This window comes from Apteryx mantelli, chromosome 4 (genome assembly GCF_036417845.1).
Source record: "Apteryx mantelli isolate bAptMan1 chromosome 4, bAptMan1.hap1, whole genome shotgun sequence".
Classification (NCBI taxonomy): Eukaryota; Metazoa; Chordata; class Aves; order Apterygiformes; family Apterygidae; genus Apteryx; species Apteryx mantelli.
Window position 1 is genome coordinate 40,089,087 of NC_089981.1, and position 18,688 is coordinate 40,107,774.

General features: G+C 38.5%; 1 protein-coding gene across 6 annotated transcripts in view; it reads left to right on the forward strand.

Moving 5' to 3' along the window:
• Positions 1-18,688, forward strand: part of CD44 (CD44 molecule (IN blood group)) — a 60,554-nt gene that overhangs the window by 20,300 nt on the left and 21,566 nt on the right. For all 6 annotated transcript variants that reach the window (XM_067296294.1, XM_067296297.1, XM_067296298.1 and 3 more), the window contains exons 2-6: positions 3,052-3,217; positions 6,400-6,536; positions 8,118-8,189; positions 8,887-9,129; positions 10,698-10,793. In XM_067296294.1, the coding sequence (XP_067152395.1) occupies positions 3,052-3,217; positions 6,400-6,536; positions 8,118-8,189; positions 8,887-9,129; positions 10,698-10,793 (714 nt within the window). The remainder of the gene's footprint in view (positions 1-3,051; positions 3,218-6,399; positions 6,537-8,117; positions 8,190-8,886; positions 9,130-10,697; positions 10,794-18,688) is intronic.

Sequence of the window (18,688 nt, forward strand, 5' to 3'; positions counted from 1 at the left end):
CAGTTTTAACCAAATGAAATATTTTTGTCAGCCTAATTATGGGGGAAAAGAGGTATTTTCTGGCATCCTGTTTGTAGAAATGCAATGCAAGTAAGCATAAGGATTAGTTCTGTTGTCTATGATAAGAAGTGTTTAAGATTGGTTTTGAGCTCCTTTGGACAAATATTCATTAGCACTATTGGACTACTACCTATCCTATGAATAATGATTGTGTTGTCACACACCATACAGTCTGGGTCTAGTTTACTATTTTATCTCCTTGATTGTTTCCTGTTACTTGTGAAAAGAAACATTCCTTGCAGTTTACAACTATGGTGAAGGTATAGGAGCACCAAGCAGATACACTGTAGATACAATAACCTCAGTTTACCAGTGAACAAAAGCAGTTGAAGGAGGAATACACATCTTGATTACTATCATTTGCTTTGACATTTGTGCTATAGAAGAACATTGGTTGTCAAGCAAAAATGATGTTAAGAAAGGTTGATTGCTATTCACATAGAATGTGTCAATGCAAATGTTTGTGAATTGCATTCCAGGTCTTTTAAGAAAGCCATTATTATTTGTCACTTTTTGTTTCAAATAGATGGGCTAGACACCCCAGTATAATATTTGGAGCAGGCTGGTCTGTGTTTCCTCTTCTTGCACGTGGAACTAACTTTAAGATAAATATGAGTCATGCTCCTCTCTTCACTACAAATAACAGGCTACTCCAATTAAGTGTGCTTTGCAGTTGTCATTCTAGTCTGGAGTTGCAACCACGTTTTTCTCTGGAGGGAAAGGTGGGGCAGAAGCAAAGTTAATTTGCATTGCTTTGAAGTGGCCTGAATCTTTCCCGTTTTCTGTGCCCATATTATTGTTAAGTCTTTCTTAGCTGTTCTGTTAAAAAAAAGACAGTAAGCAGATGTGCATTTTTCCCCTTGTTTTTCTCAGTCACAGATTTTCCCCTCAAATTTCCCACTGTACCTGTTGTGCTGTGTAGTCAGTATCTTTCCAACATAAAGATGAATGGATTGTGATCTCCTCAGGGCCTCTAGCCTTATGCCTTTCATTCAGTGTCTATACTGAATAGTATGAGGTGCTCCTCTCCCACAGGCTTTGCATGTGCAACTTGTTTAGAGTTCCCAGGCTGAAGGCCAGAAAATGAATTGTGCAACCCTGGTCAAGACTTCACTGAAGCTGCAGTATAACTATTGCACCAAGTTTATTTTATTTTGTTCATTATTTTTGTCCTCATATTGCTTGCCATTTAAAAGTACTTCCATATGCCAACTTTTACAGTGTTATTAAATTAAAATCCATCTAAGACATCCTTTGACATTAAAGAAATCTATTGCAGTACATATCAAAATTCTGACACTGGTTGGCAGTGACATGTGTGTGAGAGTGAATTCAGAGTGCAGTGAGAGAAAGCCTTTCAAAATGGAGCAAAATACTGTCCAAAGTAGAGAACAGGAAGTAGGAAGTTCATTCATGTGTCCTCTTATATAATGTATATTCGATGCTTCTCTATCAGTCTAGCTGGCTGAGTAAGAAGAGCTTGGAGCATATATTTCGAGGAGTATTTAGCACCGTAATGTGGTTCTAGTTCACTATATTTGTGCAGCTCGCTTAGTTTTTGTATCAGGTAGGTTATATAATATCATACAGAATCACAGACTCACAGAATGGTTGAGGTTGGAAGGGACCTCTGGAGATCATCTAGTCCAACCCCCCTGCTCAAGCAGGCTCACCTAGAGCACATTGCACAGGATTGCATCCAGGCGCGTTTTGAATATCTCCAGAGAAGGAGACTCCGCAACCTCTCGGGGCAACCTGTGCCAGTGCACTGTCACCCTCACAGTGAAGAAGTTTTTCCTCATATTCAGATGGAAGTGTCTGTGTTTCAGTTTGTGCCCATTGCCTCGTGTCCTGTCGCTGGGCACCACTGAAAAGAGTCTGGCTCCATCCTCTTGACACCCTCCCTTCAGATATTTGTATACATTGATAAGATCCCCTCTCAGTCTTCTCTTCTCCAGGTTGAACAGGCCCAGCTCTCTCAGTTTTTCCTCATAAGAGAGATGCTCCAGTCCCCTAATCATCTTTGTGGCCCTTCGCTGGACTTGCTCCAGTAGTGCCACATCCCTCTTGTACTGGGGAGCCCAGAACTGGATGCAGTACTCCAGATGTGGCCTCACCAGGGCTGAGTAGAGGGGGAGGATCACCTCCCTCGACCTGCTGGCAATACTCTTCCTGATGCACCCCAGGATACCATTGGCCTTCTTGGCCACAAGGGCACATTGCTGCCTCATGCTTAACTTGGTGTCCACCAGCACTCCCAGGTCCTTCTCCGCAGAGCTGCTTTCCAGCAGCTCAACCCCCAACCTGTACTGGTGCAGGGGGTTATTCCTCCCTAGGTGCAGGACCCTGCACTTGCCTTTGTTGAACTTCATGAGGTTCAACAAAGGCAAGTGCAGAGTCCTGCACTTTGCACATACTAATGCAAGTATTCTGCTTTTGTCTGACTAATAGCAGGAACACATTCCTTGAGCTAGTTCTGAAACTGTGGACTGGCATGTATATTCATTTAAAAGGTTGAAATTGTGAAAGGATCACAGTGTGATAGTTAAGAAACCTTATAATCATAAAGGCTATCATTTTACAGCCATTTCATCTTTAAAACATTCTGTTATGAATGAAATATTTTATTTTCAAATGTATTTGAATATTGTTAGTTTTTCAGTAATGAGGCTTCAAAGACTTGCACAAGATATTCTTCACTGTTATTGCTGATGATATGTTAAAAGTGCTAGATACCTCAAAAAACCATACTGTATTGCATTTTTTTTGGAAAGGTTGAAGATCTGTGTTGTGTCTGAGCCCAAAGAAGGGAATTATGGAGAAGGTAATTTGAAGTGCTAGCTCTCTTTCTGAATGAATTGGTACCTGCTACTTGTTGCTGTCTTGCTTTAAAAACACTATACTTGAAAATGAATCACTGCCAAGTCTTCAGTGAATCAATAAGTCCAATCCTTTATAATCATTTCTTTTTTTCTCTTTTTTAAATAACAGAATTCAGTGTAAGTTGCAGATATGCAGGAGTTTTTCACGTTGAGAAAGATGGTCGCTACAGCCTGACACGAAGTGAAGCAGTCGAACTCTGCAAAGCTCTGAATAGTACCTTGCCAACACTAGAGCAGATGAGAAGAGCTCATAAACTTGGATTTGAAACTTGCAGGTAAAGAGGTTTTAGAAAAAATAATATCTAATGACAGGTCCATCCATGCATACTATAGTGTAATAATTATAATTGCTTTCACGCAGTTGTTAGTTAGATGGCCATATTGTTCCTTAAGTAAGTTTTATTACTTAGGTGATGAGTAAGAAATCTTTCTGCATATATGTGTTTGCTCTGGATCCTGTAATAAATAGGTCCTTGACTGCATATTCTTTTTATCAATTATCTTGAAGAAAACATAATCTCTTGCAGATAAAGTTGAAAGATAGCAACAGATAGAACAATAAACTAGTAAGGAAAGTTCAGATCATACTGTATCACTGACTAATTTGTAGAGACAAGTAGGTGCAAAGTATGTATAATTTTTAATGACCTGATGTAGGGTCAAAGACTGCAGATTGTACGTACAGTATAGGGAATTCCATCTTGTCAAGCAATACTAAAAAGCAGCAAGTGGGACTGTGAGAAATGACCTGCTGACTTCCCAGTGAAAAACTGGCCAGAGTGTTAATGCATCCCTGTAATATATGAATGGAGAAGTTTCAGAAGAGGGCCATAAAAATGATACAACATACAAAATACTTTTGTCAAGTGACTTAATCACCCTCTGTAATTTATGATTTATATGGAACCCAATATGGATAATATGAACTCTTCAGTGTAGCAAAATATAACTGGAGCAATTGACTGGAAGTTGAGCATAGACAGTTTGGGACTCAAAAAATTAAGTAAGCACTAGTGCAATAAAATATGCAAGGATAATAATTATTGGTTGAAACAACTTATAAGGGTTATAGTAGATTCTTTGCCACACTAAAATTTCATCAGGATTGAATATTTTTCCAAAGAATGCACTCTAGTTCAAACAGGAATCAAGCTGGGACAGTTCTATGGTCTGTAAGCAGGTCAGAGTAGATGAGAATGGGAGTTTGCTTTACAAAATGCATAATGCACATTTTATGCAAGTCATCCTAAACATTTAGATGCAGAAGAGAGACTGAATTCAGGAGCTGTAAACATGAATGGTTTTTTAATCAAATAAGAAAGATTCATATTGGTGAAATGTTTTTGAGGTGAATAAATTTCAGTAGATTTTCAACTTTAGTAAAAGCTAAAATAAACAGCAAATACGGGAAAAATGGAATTTGTCTTATAATTCACTGGAGTAGAAAAGTTCAGTGGACATTTCTCCAAATTTTGAGACTTTGATTCTTGAATTTGCATTCCATTGAAAACAGTCCTGGTATCAATACTACTTGTAATTATTTCACGTGAGGGTGACAGTAACCACTATCAATTTAGTCAGTGGTACTTTATAAATAAATGCATGAATGTTCTTTCCCATTGGTTTGCAAACTCATGAAAACTGGATAAAAGCTTTCAAATTAATAGCTGTATTTGTACTAAGCAGTTTGTTTTGATACTGTGGAAAGATCTGTGCAGTGCAGTTGAAAATATTGTTCTTATATGTATAAGTGCCATGCACTGTTATTGATGCCAGCATACGGCACATTCATTTTCAGCAATGTTATGCCTTGCACTGTTGAGAAAGAAGCTAACCGTAAATCAGGGAACAATGGACAGAAACCCCCTGGTGATGAGTTTTAGAAGATTCTTCCATGAGAACTGGTAGCATTGTTTAAAATACTGCCAAATAAAGACTAGAGGCAATTCTTCATGGTGAGGGGAAAGTCCTGAATGAAAGAGTATGCAAGTTCTTTCTCTCACATTGGCATGTGAACATACTGAGCCTTCTGAATTGTCCAATACTGCACTATATGTGGAGACTATGCATTGAATCCTAACTAAACACCGAGCAGTAGGAATTCTAGTGCTAGCAGTTATGAGAATTCTGCAATGTGGAAAGTCTTTCCTGAAGTTAAAATGAAAGAATAATTGAAAGGAGGAGTAGAGGGAAATATATTTCACAGTGGGGAGCTGTAGTTTGTCATTAGCAATAGAACTCTCTAATTTACAACTTAGCAGAGGACAGATATGGATATATAAGCCATGTAGAAAGGGTTCCTTCCTTCCCTCCACCCTCCCACCCTCTTATTTTTATTTGTTGATCCTGTGTTAGAAGTCCTTGTCAGTAAGGCCAGGCTGTCACCAAGCTTAGAGTAGGAGAGAAAAAATATACTGCATATAATACTCAGAATACATGTGGAATGGAGAGTGAGTGAGATGAATCAACTGACTGTAACACAAGCAAGCGATTAATAGATTATACGGTGTCAACATCATAGGCTCAGTTGGAAGTGTCAGTAAAGCAATTTATTATTCCACCTACAACAGAGATTTAGAATTGCAAGTATCTGCATGGTAGACATGTAACTGGAATGGGGCTCAAGGATAAAAAACTGCAAAACTATGAAATTTACTCCTCCCTGATAAGTTCTACATCTTAAAAAGCAAAACAAAAAACAACCAGACCCCAGTTCTTTTTACCATTGTATCACCCCTCCCAGCTAAATACGTTGGAATTAATCAGGTGCTCCAAAATTGCAAAATAGTAGTAATGCATTGCGCATTATGTAGCTCTGTTAACTACAGTCTTCACTGCAGTGTGTGAACTCTGTACGCAATGGCAGCATTGCTTGATTGAAAGAAACAGTAAGAATTCATGGATGGATGAGTGTTGCATCTGACCATTTTATTAAGCCTTCTGCTTTGCAAAAAGGAGTGTGACTTGCATCATTCTCTAAATTTGCTCACGTACTATAAACTGATCCCCAAATATTTCTCTGTAAAGTAACACTGAGCAATGTGTTATGCTCAAGGTAATGAAAATGTGACTTCCTGAAGAAGAAAGAAGCCAGTCTTTAGCGTCAGGTAATACAACTTCCCACAGAATAAGAAGTGCACTTAGCCTTCCAGTCCCTTACTTTCACTACCTTGCCCTGGAATCTGTCATCTTAGCTAATAAGATACTCAAAATAGGTTTAGCTCTAGACATTACGTACAAAATGGTGTTGAGTGGATGGAGACTGATGAGATTAGCTACATGTGAGAAAGGAGCAACCTTCATATGCAAAATTATGCATAATGCATGCACATTTTTTAAAATGATGTAAGATGAAAAGAATGGCTTCTTCATAGCTTCTTCATGTTTGAGATATGTACAACATTTGTGTCATCTGCTATAATATATAATATGGTGTGTTTTTCTCTATTCTTCACAGGTATGGTTTTATAGTGGGGCATATTGTTATCCCACGAATCAATCCCTATCATCTTTGTGCAGCAAATCATACTGGCATCTACAAACTTTCATCAAACACGACTGGCCGGTATGATGCATATTGTTACAATGCCACAGGTACGTATATGCTTTTATGATGTATTTTAGATATAAATTAACTAATAGTAATATGGGTGATCTAGTTAGGATACTGGAATGAGGGCTTCTATATTAAAATATCATCTGTTTTGCAGCAGAGAAAAAATGCATTTTGCCAGTCTCTAGAATTGTATCTATAATATCAGCAAATTTGACCCATTTTGTCATTACTGTATTTGGGACTAAACAATCTTCTGCCTTTGGGACTAACTTAGTAGCTTTAGAACTGTGTAATTCGAGTAGTGAAACACCACAGCCATGAATCTAAAAGACGTAACTGTGGCAAGTAATGGCATCCAGCTCTTCTGTTCATGCGCACAGTAACTTCTATAACTGATAATAGTTATTTGTGCAAATCCGTGAAGCTCGGGAGCCTGCAAGGATCTTGGCTTTCATTTTCAGTGTATGTGATGCCTCACACAAACCTACATTCAGACATTAGGCAGTTACATAGTGATGCAGGTCAGAAGCAGACCTCTTGTTTTAAGCTTGTTGAATGTCTTAAGAGTTTGGAAATATCTTGTTAAATTATTAGGAAACTGTAGATAATCTTGTGGCAGATGCTAAACACAGTATTTGAAGATAAAAACTGTACTAACTTCCAGTGTCTTGGATTTCAGTAGATTATTGCATTCAGAGTGGATATAAACAGATCCTAGAAGTTCTAGGCAAAATTCAGTGATGATTTGAATGGCAGTGGTATTTCTGGATTTTGTTCTTGGTGGTCGTATCATTAAAAATCATAGCATTACTGAGCTGTCAGTCTGCTCCAGAGAACTCAGGCAAAAACGATCCAGAGACGGTTTCGGGAAAGCAGTAAATCTTCTGTGAAGCAGGGGCGCCTCTTCCCTTGGGTGTAGCAGGGTCTGTCCCCCCCAGAGCTTTATAGCTCCTTCTGAATCTTATTTCCTTCCTGCTCTATGAGCAGATGGCATGCACGGTAGCACCAAGCCAGAGCAAGCAGTACTCACCAACCGGGAGCGCATGCTGCCTCTGCAGTAGCCCTCAGCTGAGGGCAGGGGGTCCCCCCAGCTGGAAAGGGGTCGAGCTGCCACTGCTGCTGTGACACTGGGGCTGTCTGCATCAAAACTGAATAATAAGGCTATTTTAACTCATGTTGACTGGAATGGTTTGCCAGAAGGGTTATGGAAAAGGAAGAATCTAGTTGTTAGCTGACAGAACAATCTTGAAGTGCCCCATCAGGGGAACAGCAAAAAGGGAATGTAGGTAGATCAGCAAATGAACTTTGATTTGGAAATTTGTTTTTAATTGTCCACATTTTAAGGTATTGTTTGGTGATTATGTAAATTCTGAAAGCTTTCTGGGAAGTTTTCTGGACTGCCATATGGGGTCGAACCAAACATTATCATCTCCAACTATAGCCAGAAGTTCTAAGCTCATGCTTAGAAAAGGACAAAGTGATTTTTAGGTGTATCAGGAAAATTTTCTAGCTAAGTCATACTGATAAATCTTTGAATCTGATTAATATGGTTATATAAATGATTTTTTTCTCCATTTTATGCTATTAAATTAATATTTTCTGTTTTCCTTCCTTTTCAGAAACAAGGGATAAGGCATGTGAGCCAATTGAAAGACTAGATACTTCTTTGCTCAATAATCACAGCAAAATAGGTATTGTATTGATTAGAAAGACCTACCATTTGCTTCATTCTCAGGATCTGGTTATCTTTTTTTTACATACACAATTATTATTTTTAAAAATCAAGTCAAACATAAGAAAAACAAGTTTAGAGATGTTGTACTGCAAGTAAAGCAATTAATCACTCATCTTCCCCTAGATTTATGGGGCTGAGTTTGCCTCAAGGTGCTACTAACAAAGCAGGTTTTTTGTAAAGGTATTTGACAATTTTAAACAGCATGGGGCTGCTGATGTTTCTTTGATATATAGGACTTTGCTTAAGATGGCAACCCTGCTACATCCTGTTTAAGTTGCTGGTTAGCAGAGCAACTGGAAGTGAAAGAAGGCTCTCATAATAAATGACTTGTCCCAGTTCTGAAAGCCTTATCAATTTTACAGAGGCCAAGATTTTATGTTTAAAATCAAACTTTTAGGTCAAAATATGAAAATATTTTGATTGTAAGCCATATGTATTTGACAAATATAAACATTGGAACTACTGGAGATACTTTGATGGTGTATGATCTGGACAGATTGGATAGAATGACAAAAATTTGGATGAGCTGATATTAATCCACAACTGTTTCTCTTTACTTTTATTTATTATAGGACTTAAGCCACCTATCACAACTGAAATATATCTATGTAGCTCCTAGATATTAACAGCTGTTTAATTTCTCCTTCCAACAGTCATTGATAATGCAGATGGCTCACGTTATAATGCAGATGGCACACGTCATAGTGGAGATTCCTCAACCTCAGGTGTAGATGATGAAAATGTAGGTAGTGGCTCAACACATGACACAACTGCAATGGATGCCTCCATCAGAAGATCCCCCAGTACCTCATATTTTGAAAATACTACTCCAGTCTTACAGCTGCCAGATCATTCTTCTGGAGGGGGCGAAAAGGAATTTCCTCCAATAAGTACTGGTAAGGATAGTAGATTGCAACCCTATTCTCTTTAAAATAACTGAGTGAAGAATTATATTGCTAGGTAAATGATTTCATGAAGCAATGAGAAGCACAGTCTCTGATTTGTACCCCTGAGAATTAAAGGGAAAAGTCTGTATCTTCGGAAAAACAGAAGCATTCCAAATTTCTAAGGATTTTTTATGATTGCATGAGAGTACAGGGCAACTGAGTATCAGCATAGTTTCCCACATAAACCTTCCCAGGATGTTGATAATAATTGGTTCTAAGCATTTGCTCTTGTTCTTAAAATATTGATAGATTTCATTAGAAAGATCAAAAACATACAAAACATACAAAACTTGTAGAGAACACAGGTTAGAGAGGCAGAGGGTGGAGATATCTAGAGATAAGGATAATATATCATCCGTTTTCTGGTAAGATGGATTGATGGATTCTGCATTTAAGTAATAAAAACAAAGAGTAGTTTTCTGTACAAGTAATTTTTTCTTTGTACAAATGCAGGGGGTTTTTTTAGAATATCTTCTTACTACAGCATATTACAGAATGCAGAGATAAAAATGTCAAATAAAAATGTTATTAATAGGTTCTTCCTCCAGGTGATAAAGCCAAATTCTATTCCCATGAAGCCCTACCAAATGCAAATTCCATACTCTTTCCTAGGGCATTTTGCAGGGTGTAACCAAATGTGGTATTAGAGTACCTTACCTATATTTTGCTTTCTTGTGGAGGTGACGAATTTTTTTTCATCTTTTAGGTTGCTTTTGTAGCTGAAATTATCAAAGGCATAAAAGACTAGCTCCCACTGAACCTAAGGGATACAAATGGAATTTGCTCTCTAAATATAGTTTATTTTGTGACCTCTTACCACAGGCTTTTTATCAGATCATTCATCAATCACTTACCAGTGAAGGATACTGATAGTTTACATCATTGTAAACTGCTGCATAACCATTGAAATTTATAACCTTCTTTTGAGCCAAGGCATTAGGATTATAAAATGACTTGTCACTGCTGGTGTATTCATGGCACTTTATGCTTGTTCTTCCATGTAATGAATACCATGACAGGTAAATGCTAGCATTTTCTTCCTGAGGAATTAGTATAAGAGCCATTCCCCAAAGTGTATGCCATGTACTTCAATTGCTTGCCATGACAGTTCTTATTAACTCTGCTTACATGCATAGCCTTTTTTTGGACTAGCTCAGGGTATATCTCGGTAAAGAAAAGAGTACAAATAACTTCATTCATTGCTCTAGATTCCATGTCCAGATGGTACACAAGTGCAATAAGAGCTTGGATCACATGAACATATTGTTGCCAGAATTTTCACTATCACTATAAAATATAATTTTCTTGAAATAATCTATTTTAGTGAAATATATACTCTGTTAGTAAAGCAAGGGTATTTGAAGTTGAACTTGTATGAAGAACCTACTCTGTATCTTTCTCAGTTGGACCAGTAAATGCAGAAATGGGGGCTTGCAATATAGAATAACAGTAGTTGTGAGTATACTGAGTTGTAGCTCAGCTAATGAAATAGTAACGATTCATCCACTTTCATACAGATGATGAATTTTCTACAGCACCAACTGACATCTCTTTGGTGCCAATAACTGGTGATTTCTCTGCAAAAGGAGATGGACAGCAGCCTGCAAGTACTAGTAAGATTTATGTGTTAATATAACTAACTCAAATAAATATTGTGTTAAAGCTGCTTTCTTTTTCCAGCAGGGCGTTCTGGTAAGTGGCGAGATATATATTATCTCCAATATTGCAAAAACATTGAAGGACACTGCTTCTGGAGTGGTTGAATCAGAAATAAACTCTACTTTCTGGTGACTGTCACTTATTTAAAGGGACAAGGGGAGCCAAAACATTTACTGTTTGGTTACTTCAATGCTTATACATGAGTTAAGAAAGTATTGTTGATTTACTTATTCTGTGTTTCCCACTGTCTTTTTATCACACCTCCGTGAGGCACCACAAATTAATGCAACCAATTATCACTCAAAGTGATAACTTCTACTACTTTCAGAAGTAGAAAGGACATTTTTGTCAGTTGTGATGAACGTATGTTTGTGTTTCTAATTTGTTTGTAGTTGTGAAGGTGGATAATTCCAGGTCAAAATTGCTCACGAAAGCTGTGCTTTAAATGGCAGTTCCAATTGCCAGCCCACTTGTGCACTGCAAAAATGAACTTTGTCCTTGTTGGTGGCAAGATGCACATGAAAATTCTGGGCTTGATGGCTCTGCAGGCTTTGAGACTTCAACATAGTCTCAAATAGTTAATGGTGTTTAACTATTAACTATTTTCTCTGCTTGTCCCTAAGAAGCTGTGCTGAGTGGGAAAACTCCTTATTTTTTATTCTTATTTTTTATCCAATATCTGGTGCACAGCAGCTACATCAAATAAAAAAACCTTTTAAAATCATCTTACACTTTTCAAAGTGGAACTGTACATGTATTCATCTGAGTTCTTAGGTTTAATGTGATAAAGATTTTTGTGCCAGAAAAGAAAGTGAGGCTAAAGGGATAATATTTGAATGTGATGGAGGAGATTTACAGAGGTATGATTGACAGTTGTTTGTAGTAAAGATTGAACTGATAGAAGTAAAAGTTTCTTCCTGCCAATTCTTTTTCCCTGAAATGGAAACCAGCGATAGTGAGGAATTTACTTAAGTGTTTGTTCAGTTCTGGTAGACAGTCAAATGGTCTACATAATTTGGAGGGACATGGCCATAATTACTGTATATAGACATCAGAGGATAGAGTAAAAGTGATTATAAATCTTACAGAGATAGCAAAAGCTTTACTAAAATACAGGAATCATGCCACCAAGCATCTTGTCTCAGAAGATGTGAAGGTTGATAACACTTTACAAATATATAGATATGTCCAGATGCAACCCATAATGGCAAGTGGAAGAGGCAGATTTCCATTGAACATATTCTACTAGCACAGGCCTATATATCCTGTCATAAATGTTTGTTGAAGAGGTGTGTTGCTATGTGTTTATATGGGAAAGCAAAAGTCGCCATGGATGATTTTTAACAGGACTGGCATTGTAAAAACCCTGCATTTGTTTTGTTTTGTTTTTTTTGTGATACTGCATTGATTTTGTCTTGCACTCTTTAATATTTCAAGGTGCCTCTGTCAAATTATTTCCTCCTACAAATCTGTGAGAATGAACAGATCAGGAAAGCAAATTAGATTTACAACTTCTCCATAACTATGGATATTTTACTATTTGAGAATTTTTGTATTACATTGCTTAATTCTTCATGGTGTAAGAGGAGCTTTTTCCTGAAGGTGATTGTATGCTTTGAAAGTGTTTTTGTTTGCTGAATATCACAAAAAAAGTCTATAATACTACAGTAATTTGTTTCTACATAGAGGCAGAGGTGATGTCAGATAAGCACTGCATTAATACTAAGATACATCCATCATATTTGACTTCAGTGCTCATCATGTCTTATTTAGTCTTCTTCAATAAGAGAAATGCACAAAAGAAATGTAAAGGGAATAACTCAATGTTAGATAGCCCAACAGGCTACACTTTCAAACTATATATATGTAATGGGTGCACGTGCATGCAATAATAAACCTTCTCATTAGTTAAACTCCAGGAAGTGTTTGTGATAAACTTATATCTTTTTCTTACTGAAAACTTAAGTTTTGGCAGAAGCATTGATAGAATTTTTTATGTAATTATGTGTAATTACATATCCATAAAATACAAATGTCTGTGTGTGTGCGCAAATGAAATGATGGAATTTATTAAGTCTCTTCTACTCATAATAGTGATACTCAACCAGAGCACATCTGTATGTCAAAAATGTGCATGTCATTGATATTTCTAAGAGTTTTCTTTTTTTAATACATTATCCATCTTCCTATTTTGCTTTTTGACATACACATCCTTTATTTCTGATACCAGAGTCAGACTAGTACTAAATCTAAGGAATAATAGGTGACCATGAGAAGATAGTATGCCTATTCAGTCAGAAAGGTTTTCAGAACGTCAAGATTTGTTAGGTTTTGCTGCAAAAGGGGCCACTCTTTGAAAAAATGCAATTCTGAGTTTAACTCCATGCACTTTACAGTTTACAGATAAGGAAAACGTAAGTACTGTAGACTGAAGAAAATCAATTTGTCCTGTTTGGTTATTTGAACTTTGATTTCTAGGTCTTGCACTTTCTAATGCTTTCATTTATTACACAAAAATGATAAAAACTAGCGTCGTAGACGTCAATCTTCAGGTTTTTTTCTGAATGAATTTTTGAAGACCATTCTTCTGAATTAAGAAAGAGTACATGATATCTCTTCCTCTTCAAAATATCAAACATGTATTTAAATGCTGATAAAAATATTGCTTTTGAAGAATTGCTCAGAATACAAATATTTCCAGAGAGACATTTTGAAGTAGATTTTGTTTGCCTTTTGGTGAATATGTGTATGACTTGCAACACAGCTCTTGTTGTAAGCTCTGCTTTTTAGTGTCATTGCTTCATAAGGTTCTTAGCAAAGAGAAAGGTTAAACTATCAAGGTGGCTTGCCTGAGGGATTTCATTTTCTATGGTGTGCATGCTTCTATTAGCTTTGTGTGCTATATGTTGAAAAAAGTGGGGGATATTTCATATTTAGGAAATGCTTCGTTCTGTTGCAGCTATAAAATCTGTGCAGTATTCATTGACTTCACTGGACTTTCAGAGCTGATAACACAATCTTATACTTTAGTAGGGTGTTTCAAACTTCATGGACACTAAAACCATTGGGTTTTTGTGTTCTTTGAGGAATGTACTGATACCATAGAGTTCATACATTCGCTTTGCACTCACTTCCATCTCAGTGGCATGAGCATGTTGAGGGTGCCGGTACTGGTGGACTTGACTTTGCTGGAGGAAAAGTGCCTCTCAAGAAATAACAAGTTCTTGGTTGAATGAACCATGTCCTAACAGCTCCGGGGCCTCATCGTGACAACCTGGAGAAAGCCACCACCCAGGCTCAGTGGAATCCGTTCTTACACCACTGGTGGTGGTCAAACCCTGGAGACAAGGCACAAGAACCGACGCGGGCAACAAGGGGTAACGAATGTCATGCTAAGAGGGGCGCTTTGTTTAGGGGCTGAGTATCCTTGCTGCAGGAAAGCAGCAAGTTTCAGAACCACTAAGTGGAGGGGCTTGGGTGTGTGGTATTTGTCGCTGCTTTTTGTTTTGATTTGTTTGACGTGGGAAAAGCAAAGGATTAGGCTCTCTCTCACTGACTGCACATTTGGTAGCCATGGAGCACATCATTTAGCCTGAGTATGAAACATATCCTGAGGAGATTCTCCACCTCTGAAAAAAAGATTGAATTTCAAAAATCAGTTGTTTAGATTCCACCTGTGACAGGGATGCAGAATATCTTTCCTCTGATTTAGAAAGCAGAGAAAAGGTGCTGTACTGACTACAAAGTGGAAAATGAATGAACAGCATTTCATAAACCATTTACCGTGTTATTTGCTTAGCTTAAATCAATCAGTGAGGGAGATCTGAAAAAAAAGGAAGTAGTAAGACATATCTCTGTCTTCTTCTTTCTGTTCTTTCCACTTAAAGAAGAAAGGTGTATAGTTGTACTGGAAATAGCATTAAATGTCCCATAAAGATGAAGGCTGTGAGGAAAAAAAAAGAAGGGATTACAAAAGTTTCATTTCATTCTACGTCACCCTAGATCTCCCCTATCATTTAAGGGTATGCAAATGACTTTAATTGTTTTTCCCTCACTCTGCTCTACTGGAGCAGGGTTTGGTCAGTGCTGTGGCCATGTGTAGGGCATTGAAATGTAGGTAACAGGCACCTTGGGGCAGCTTCAGCAGGGCCATGACAGTGTGGTGAATCCGTTGTGGGACGGAAGAGCCAGGAGGAGAAATGGAGTCATGGGAAGCAAGGTTCTGTTCACTTTTTTCTGTGACTTTGGGCTGCAGGCATTGTAGGGGAGACAGGAAAGCGTAGATGCTGTCAGCAGGAGGCCTTGCAGGTTAGGGCTTCATTGCCGATTTAACATCATCACAGCAGATGTGACTTCAAGTGGCAATGGTTCAGATGACGAAGACTCTTCAGAGGAGACGGTTTACCCAACAGTGTTTCCAGGCTGGGATGTGAGTGTGGCCAAGAAAGAGTATTCTCCAAGTACTAGTAAGGAATTTCCTTTCTTTTTTGATTTTTTTTTTCCCTTGCCCTACCTGACATTCCTCCTCCTTTGCCACACCTGTATTGTGGAAAGAGCGGTGGCTGTTCTGGTTTACTGTTCCTTCGGAAAGGTCTCCTATGCCACAGGAAAATAGCCTATTTAAATCTTGTGATGTTCCTATTCTTAGAATGAACAACTTCTACTGTTGTTAGAATTGATGTCCTGGTTCCATGTACATTGTTTTGTGGGCTTCCTAAGTGGGATATTGTGCCCCAAGTAACAAATCCTTTTTGGAGGGGTTTTCTGACCTGTATACATGTGGCATGGTTAAATCTGCATGCAAATACCTATTTGGCTTGCCTAGCACAATGGAGGGAAAGGGTGTCGTTTCTTGTAACTTCTCTAGATGAAAAGCTATTTCCATCCTTAAACATCTGTGACAAGCCTATGGAGCAGTACTACTTGAATTGCAATGTTATGAGAAAATGCTGTGCAGGGGGAGGGAATATGATAGAAGCACATATGATAAAAACCTAACTCGAAAGTGTTTCTGGTGTGGATTTTGCTGACAGCATCCAGTTGGGGAGTGCATGCGTCTTTCAAGCAGAATGGCCGTTGTTCTGAGCCCAGGTCTTTGGTAGCATTGGCTTCATGGCATTGTTGGTAGAGGAGAAGGCTAAACTAATGGGTGTGCTTGTCTCTGGGTGTCCTTTCTGCCTAGCGTGGATCCTTCTTTCACCTTTTGTATATGTTTTTATATCAAGACTTGTTGGATGTTCAACATTCTGGAGGCTATTTGAGGCTACCTACTCCCCTTCTTGCTGGCACAGTCTGTGTGGAATTCATTAACCCTCCTGAACTTCAAAGTCTTGCAAAGACCCATAGGGCTTTTTGACAACTCCTCCCAATGGATGATGCTTTTCTTGGCGTGGCCACTAGTGCTTTTGTCTGGCTAAGTATTTGAGGAATGTACTGATACCATAGAGTTCATACATTCGCTTTGCACTCACTTCCATCTCAGTGGCATGAGCATGTTGAGGGTGCCGGTACTGGTGGACTTGACTTTGCTGGAGGAAAAGTGCCTCTCAAGAAATAACAAGTTCTTGGTTGAATGAACCATGTCCTAACAGCTCCGGGGCCTCATCGTGACAACCTGGAGAAAGCCACCACCCAGGCTCAGTGGAATCCGTTCTTACACCACTGGTGGTGGTCAAACCCTGGAGACAAGGCACAAGAACCGACGCGGGCAACAAGGGGTAACGAATGTCATGCTAAGAGGGGCGCTTTGTTTAGGGGCTGAGTATCCTTGCTGCAGGAAAGCAGCAAGTTTCAGAACCACTAAGTGGAGGGGCTTGGGTGTGTGGTATTTGTCGCTGCTTTTTGTTTTGATTTGTTTGACGTGGGAAAAGCAAAGGATTAGGCTCTCTCTCACTGACTGCACATTTGGTAGCCATGGAGCACTTGTCTGCGTTCTTCCGTATACTGGGGAGGTATATATAAATATATATGTGTGTACATATACAGAAGGGATGAATATATGAGTCAAGTTTGTAAACAATCTAGTTGGGTTTTTCTTTTTTCCTCTTTGGAGGCACTTTAGAAGTAGATTATCCCAATGAAAAGGAATTACGGGAAAAAAGGAGAGCACATCTTCAAGGCTGTACCCTACCTTCACCTGCTATAAAGGAGCAGGGTTTGGTCAGTGCAATGTGTAGGGCATTGAAATGTAGGTAACAGGCACCTTGGGGCAGCTTCAGCAGGGCCATGACAGTGTGGTGAATCCGTTGTGGGACGGAAGAGCCAGGAGGAGAAATGGAGTCATGGGAAGCAAGGTTCTGTTCACTTTTTTCTGTGACTTTGGGCTGCAGGCATTGTAGGGGAGACAGGAAAGCATAGATGCTGTCAGCAGGAGGCCTTGCAGGTTAGGGCTTCATTGCCGATTTAACATCATCACAGCAGATGTGACTTCAAGTGGCAATGGTTCAGATGACGAAGACTCTTCAGAGGAGACGGTTTACCCAACAGTGTTTCCAGGCTGGGATGTGAGTGTGGCCAAGAAAGAGTATTCTCCAAGTACTAGTAAGGAATTTCCTTTCTTTTTTGATTTTTTTTTTCCCTTGCCCTACCTGACATTCCTCCTCCTTTGCCACACCTGTATTGTGGAAAGAGCGGTGGCTGTTCTGGTTTACTGTTCCTTCGGAAAGGTCTCCTATGCCACAGGAAAATAGCCTATTTAAATCTTGTGATGTTCCTATTCTTAGAATGAACAACTTCTATCACTGTTAAAATTAACATTTGTTTCCTCCCTGTTTACGTACATGAAGTCACCCATGATCTTCCAAGAAATAACCATTTATCCTGCTTTCTAAGTTTTACATTGTTGGGAAAGTAGCATTAATATGATGCTAGACTATGTTACATATAGTCTATGCCTATACCATTGCTCAAATGTTATCAGGTAAAGTACTTGAATGCTATTCTTTATATGTTTTCATAAGCAATTTCTTGGTCCTGTGCAATAAAATGTCTAGGCACAATTTGGTGGAAGCCAAACCCTATGAACCCCTTTCAGTGTGAACTGTTGGCAAGGCAGTCCCATATTTGCCCTCTTTCATGCTTTTCTCATACACTCTTCTAACATTATGCCATTTGTTTTGTTCCCTCAAATATTTTGGCATGATCCAAATCCACACTCCAGAGATTTTAGCACAAAGCTTTATTTTCATGATATGAATAATTCTCACTGATGATCTGATAGGTCCTTTTCAGGTAAAAAAAACCCTCCATACTTAAAAATCCCTTTGTCTTAAAATCAGAAGATCACCACTTATGAGCCTGAAAGCCAAGCGTTTGTGCCACTGAAGCATCCGGTCTGTGCTTCTTGGCCTCACAACCAGGGAATGGCCCCAGCCCTCAAACTTTTTTTTGCATTACAGTTGTCATCATTGATGGCAATATTCCATAGTTCTCATCTGCTCGAAGATAATAATCCTTTTTGTAATTTAATTTAATTCAATTTAAGCACATCTTTAAAGTGTCTTTTGTCTGTTTACCTGTGCACTCAGAAGTGCTTATAAATGAGTTTTTATAAACTTATAATATTTTGTTTCTGAATGTAGTGGAGTGTTTGGGAAAGATTTCAGTGTTTGTTGTTTCCAGCAGTGGTCTTAATTTTTACAGGAAAAAAAAGAATGAGAAATTCTGCTTGATTTGGGATTTTTTTCTTTTACATTTGCCTAAGTTTTCGGTGTTTCTGAAGTTAGTTTATTTAGCTTTGACTCTCTGCACTGGTGACTTATTCCACATGGTGCATCAAATTTCAGCTGCCTTCTATGACCTACATGTGTCTGCATGCTCCATGAGTGTGAATCTACACAGTCTCTTATCA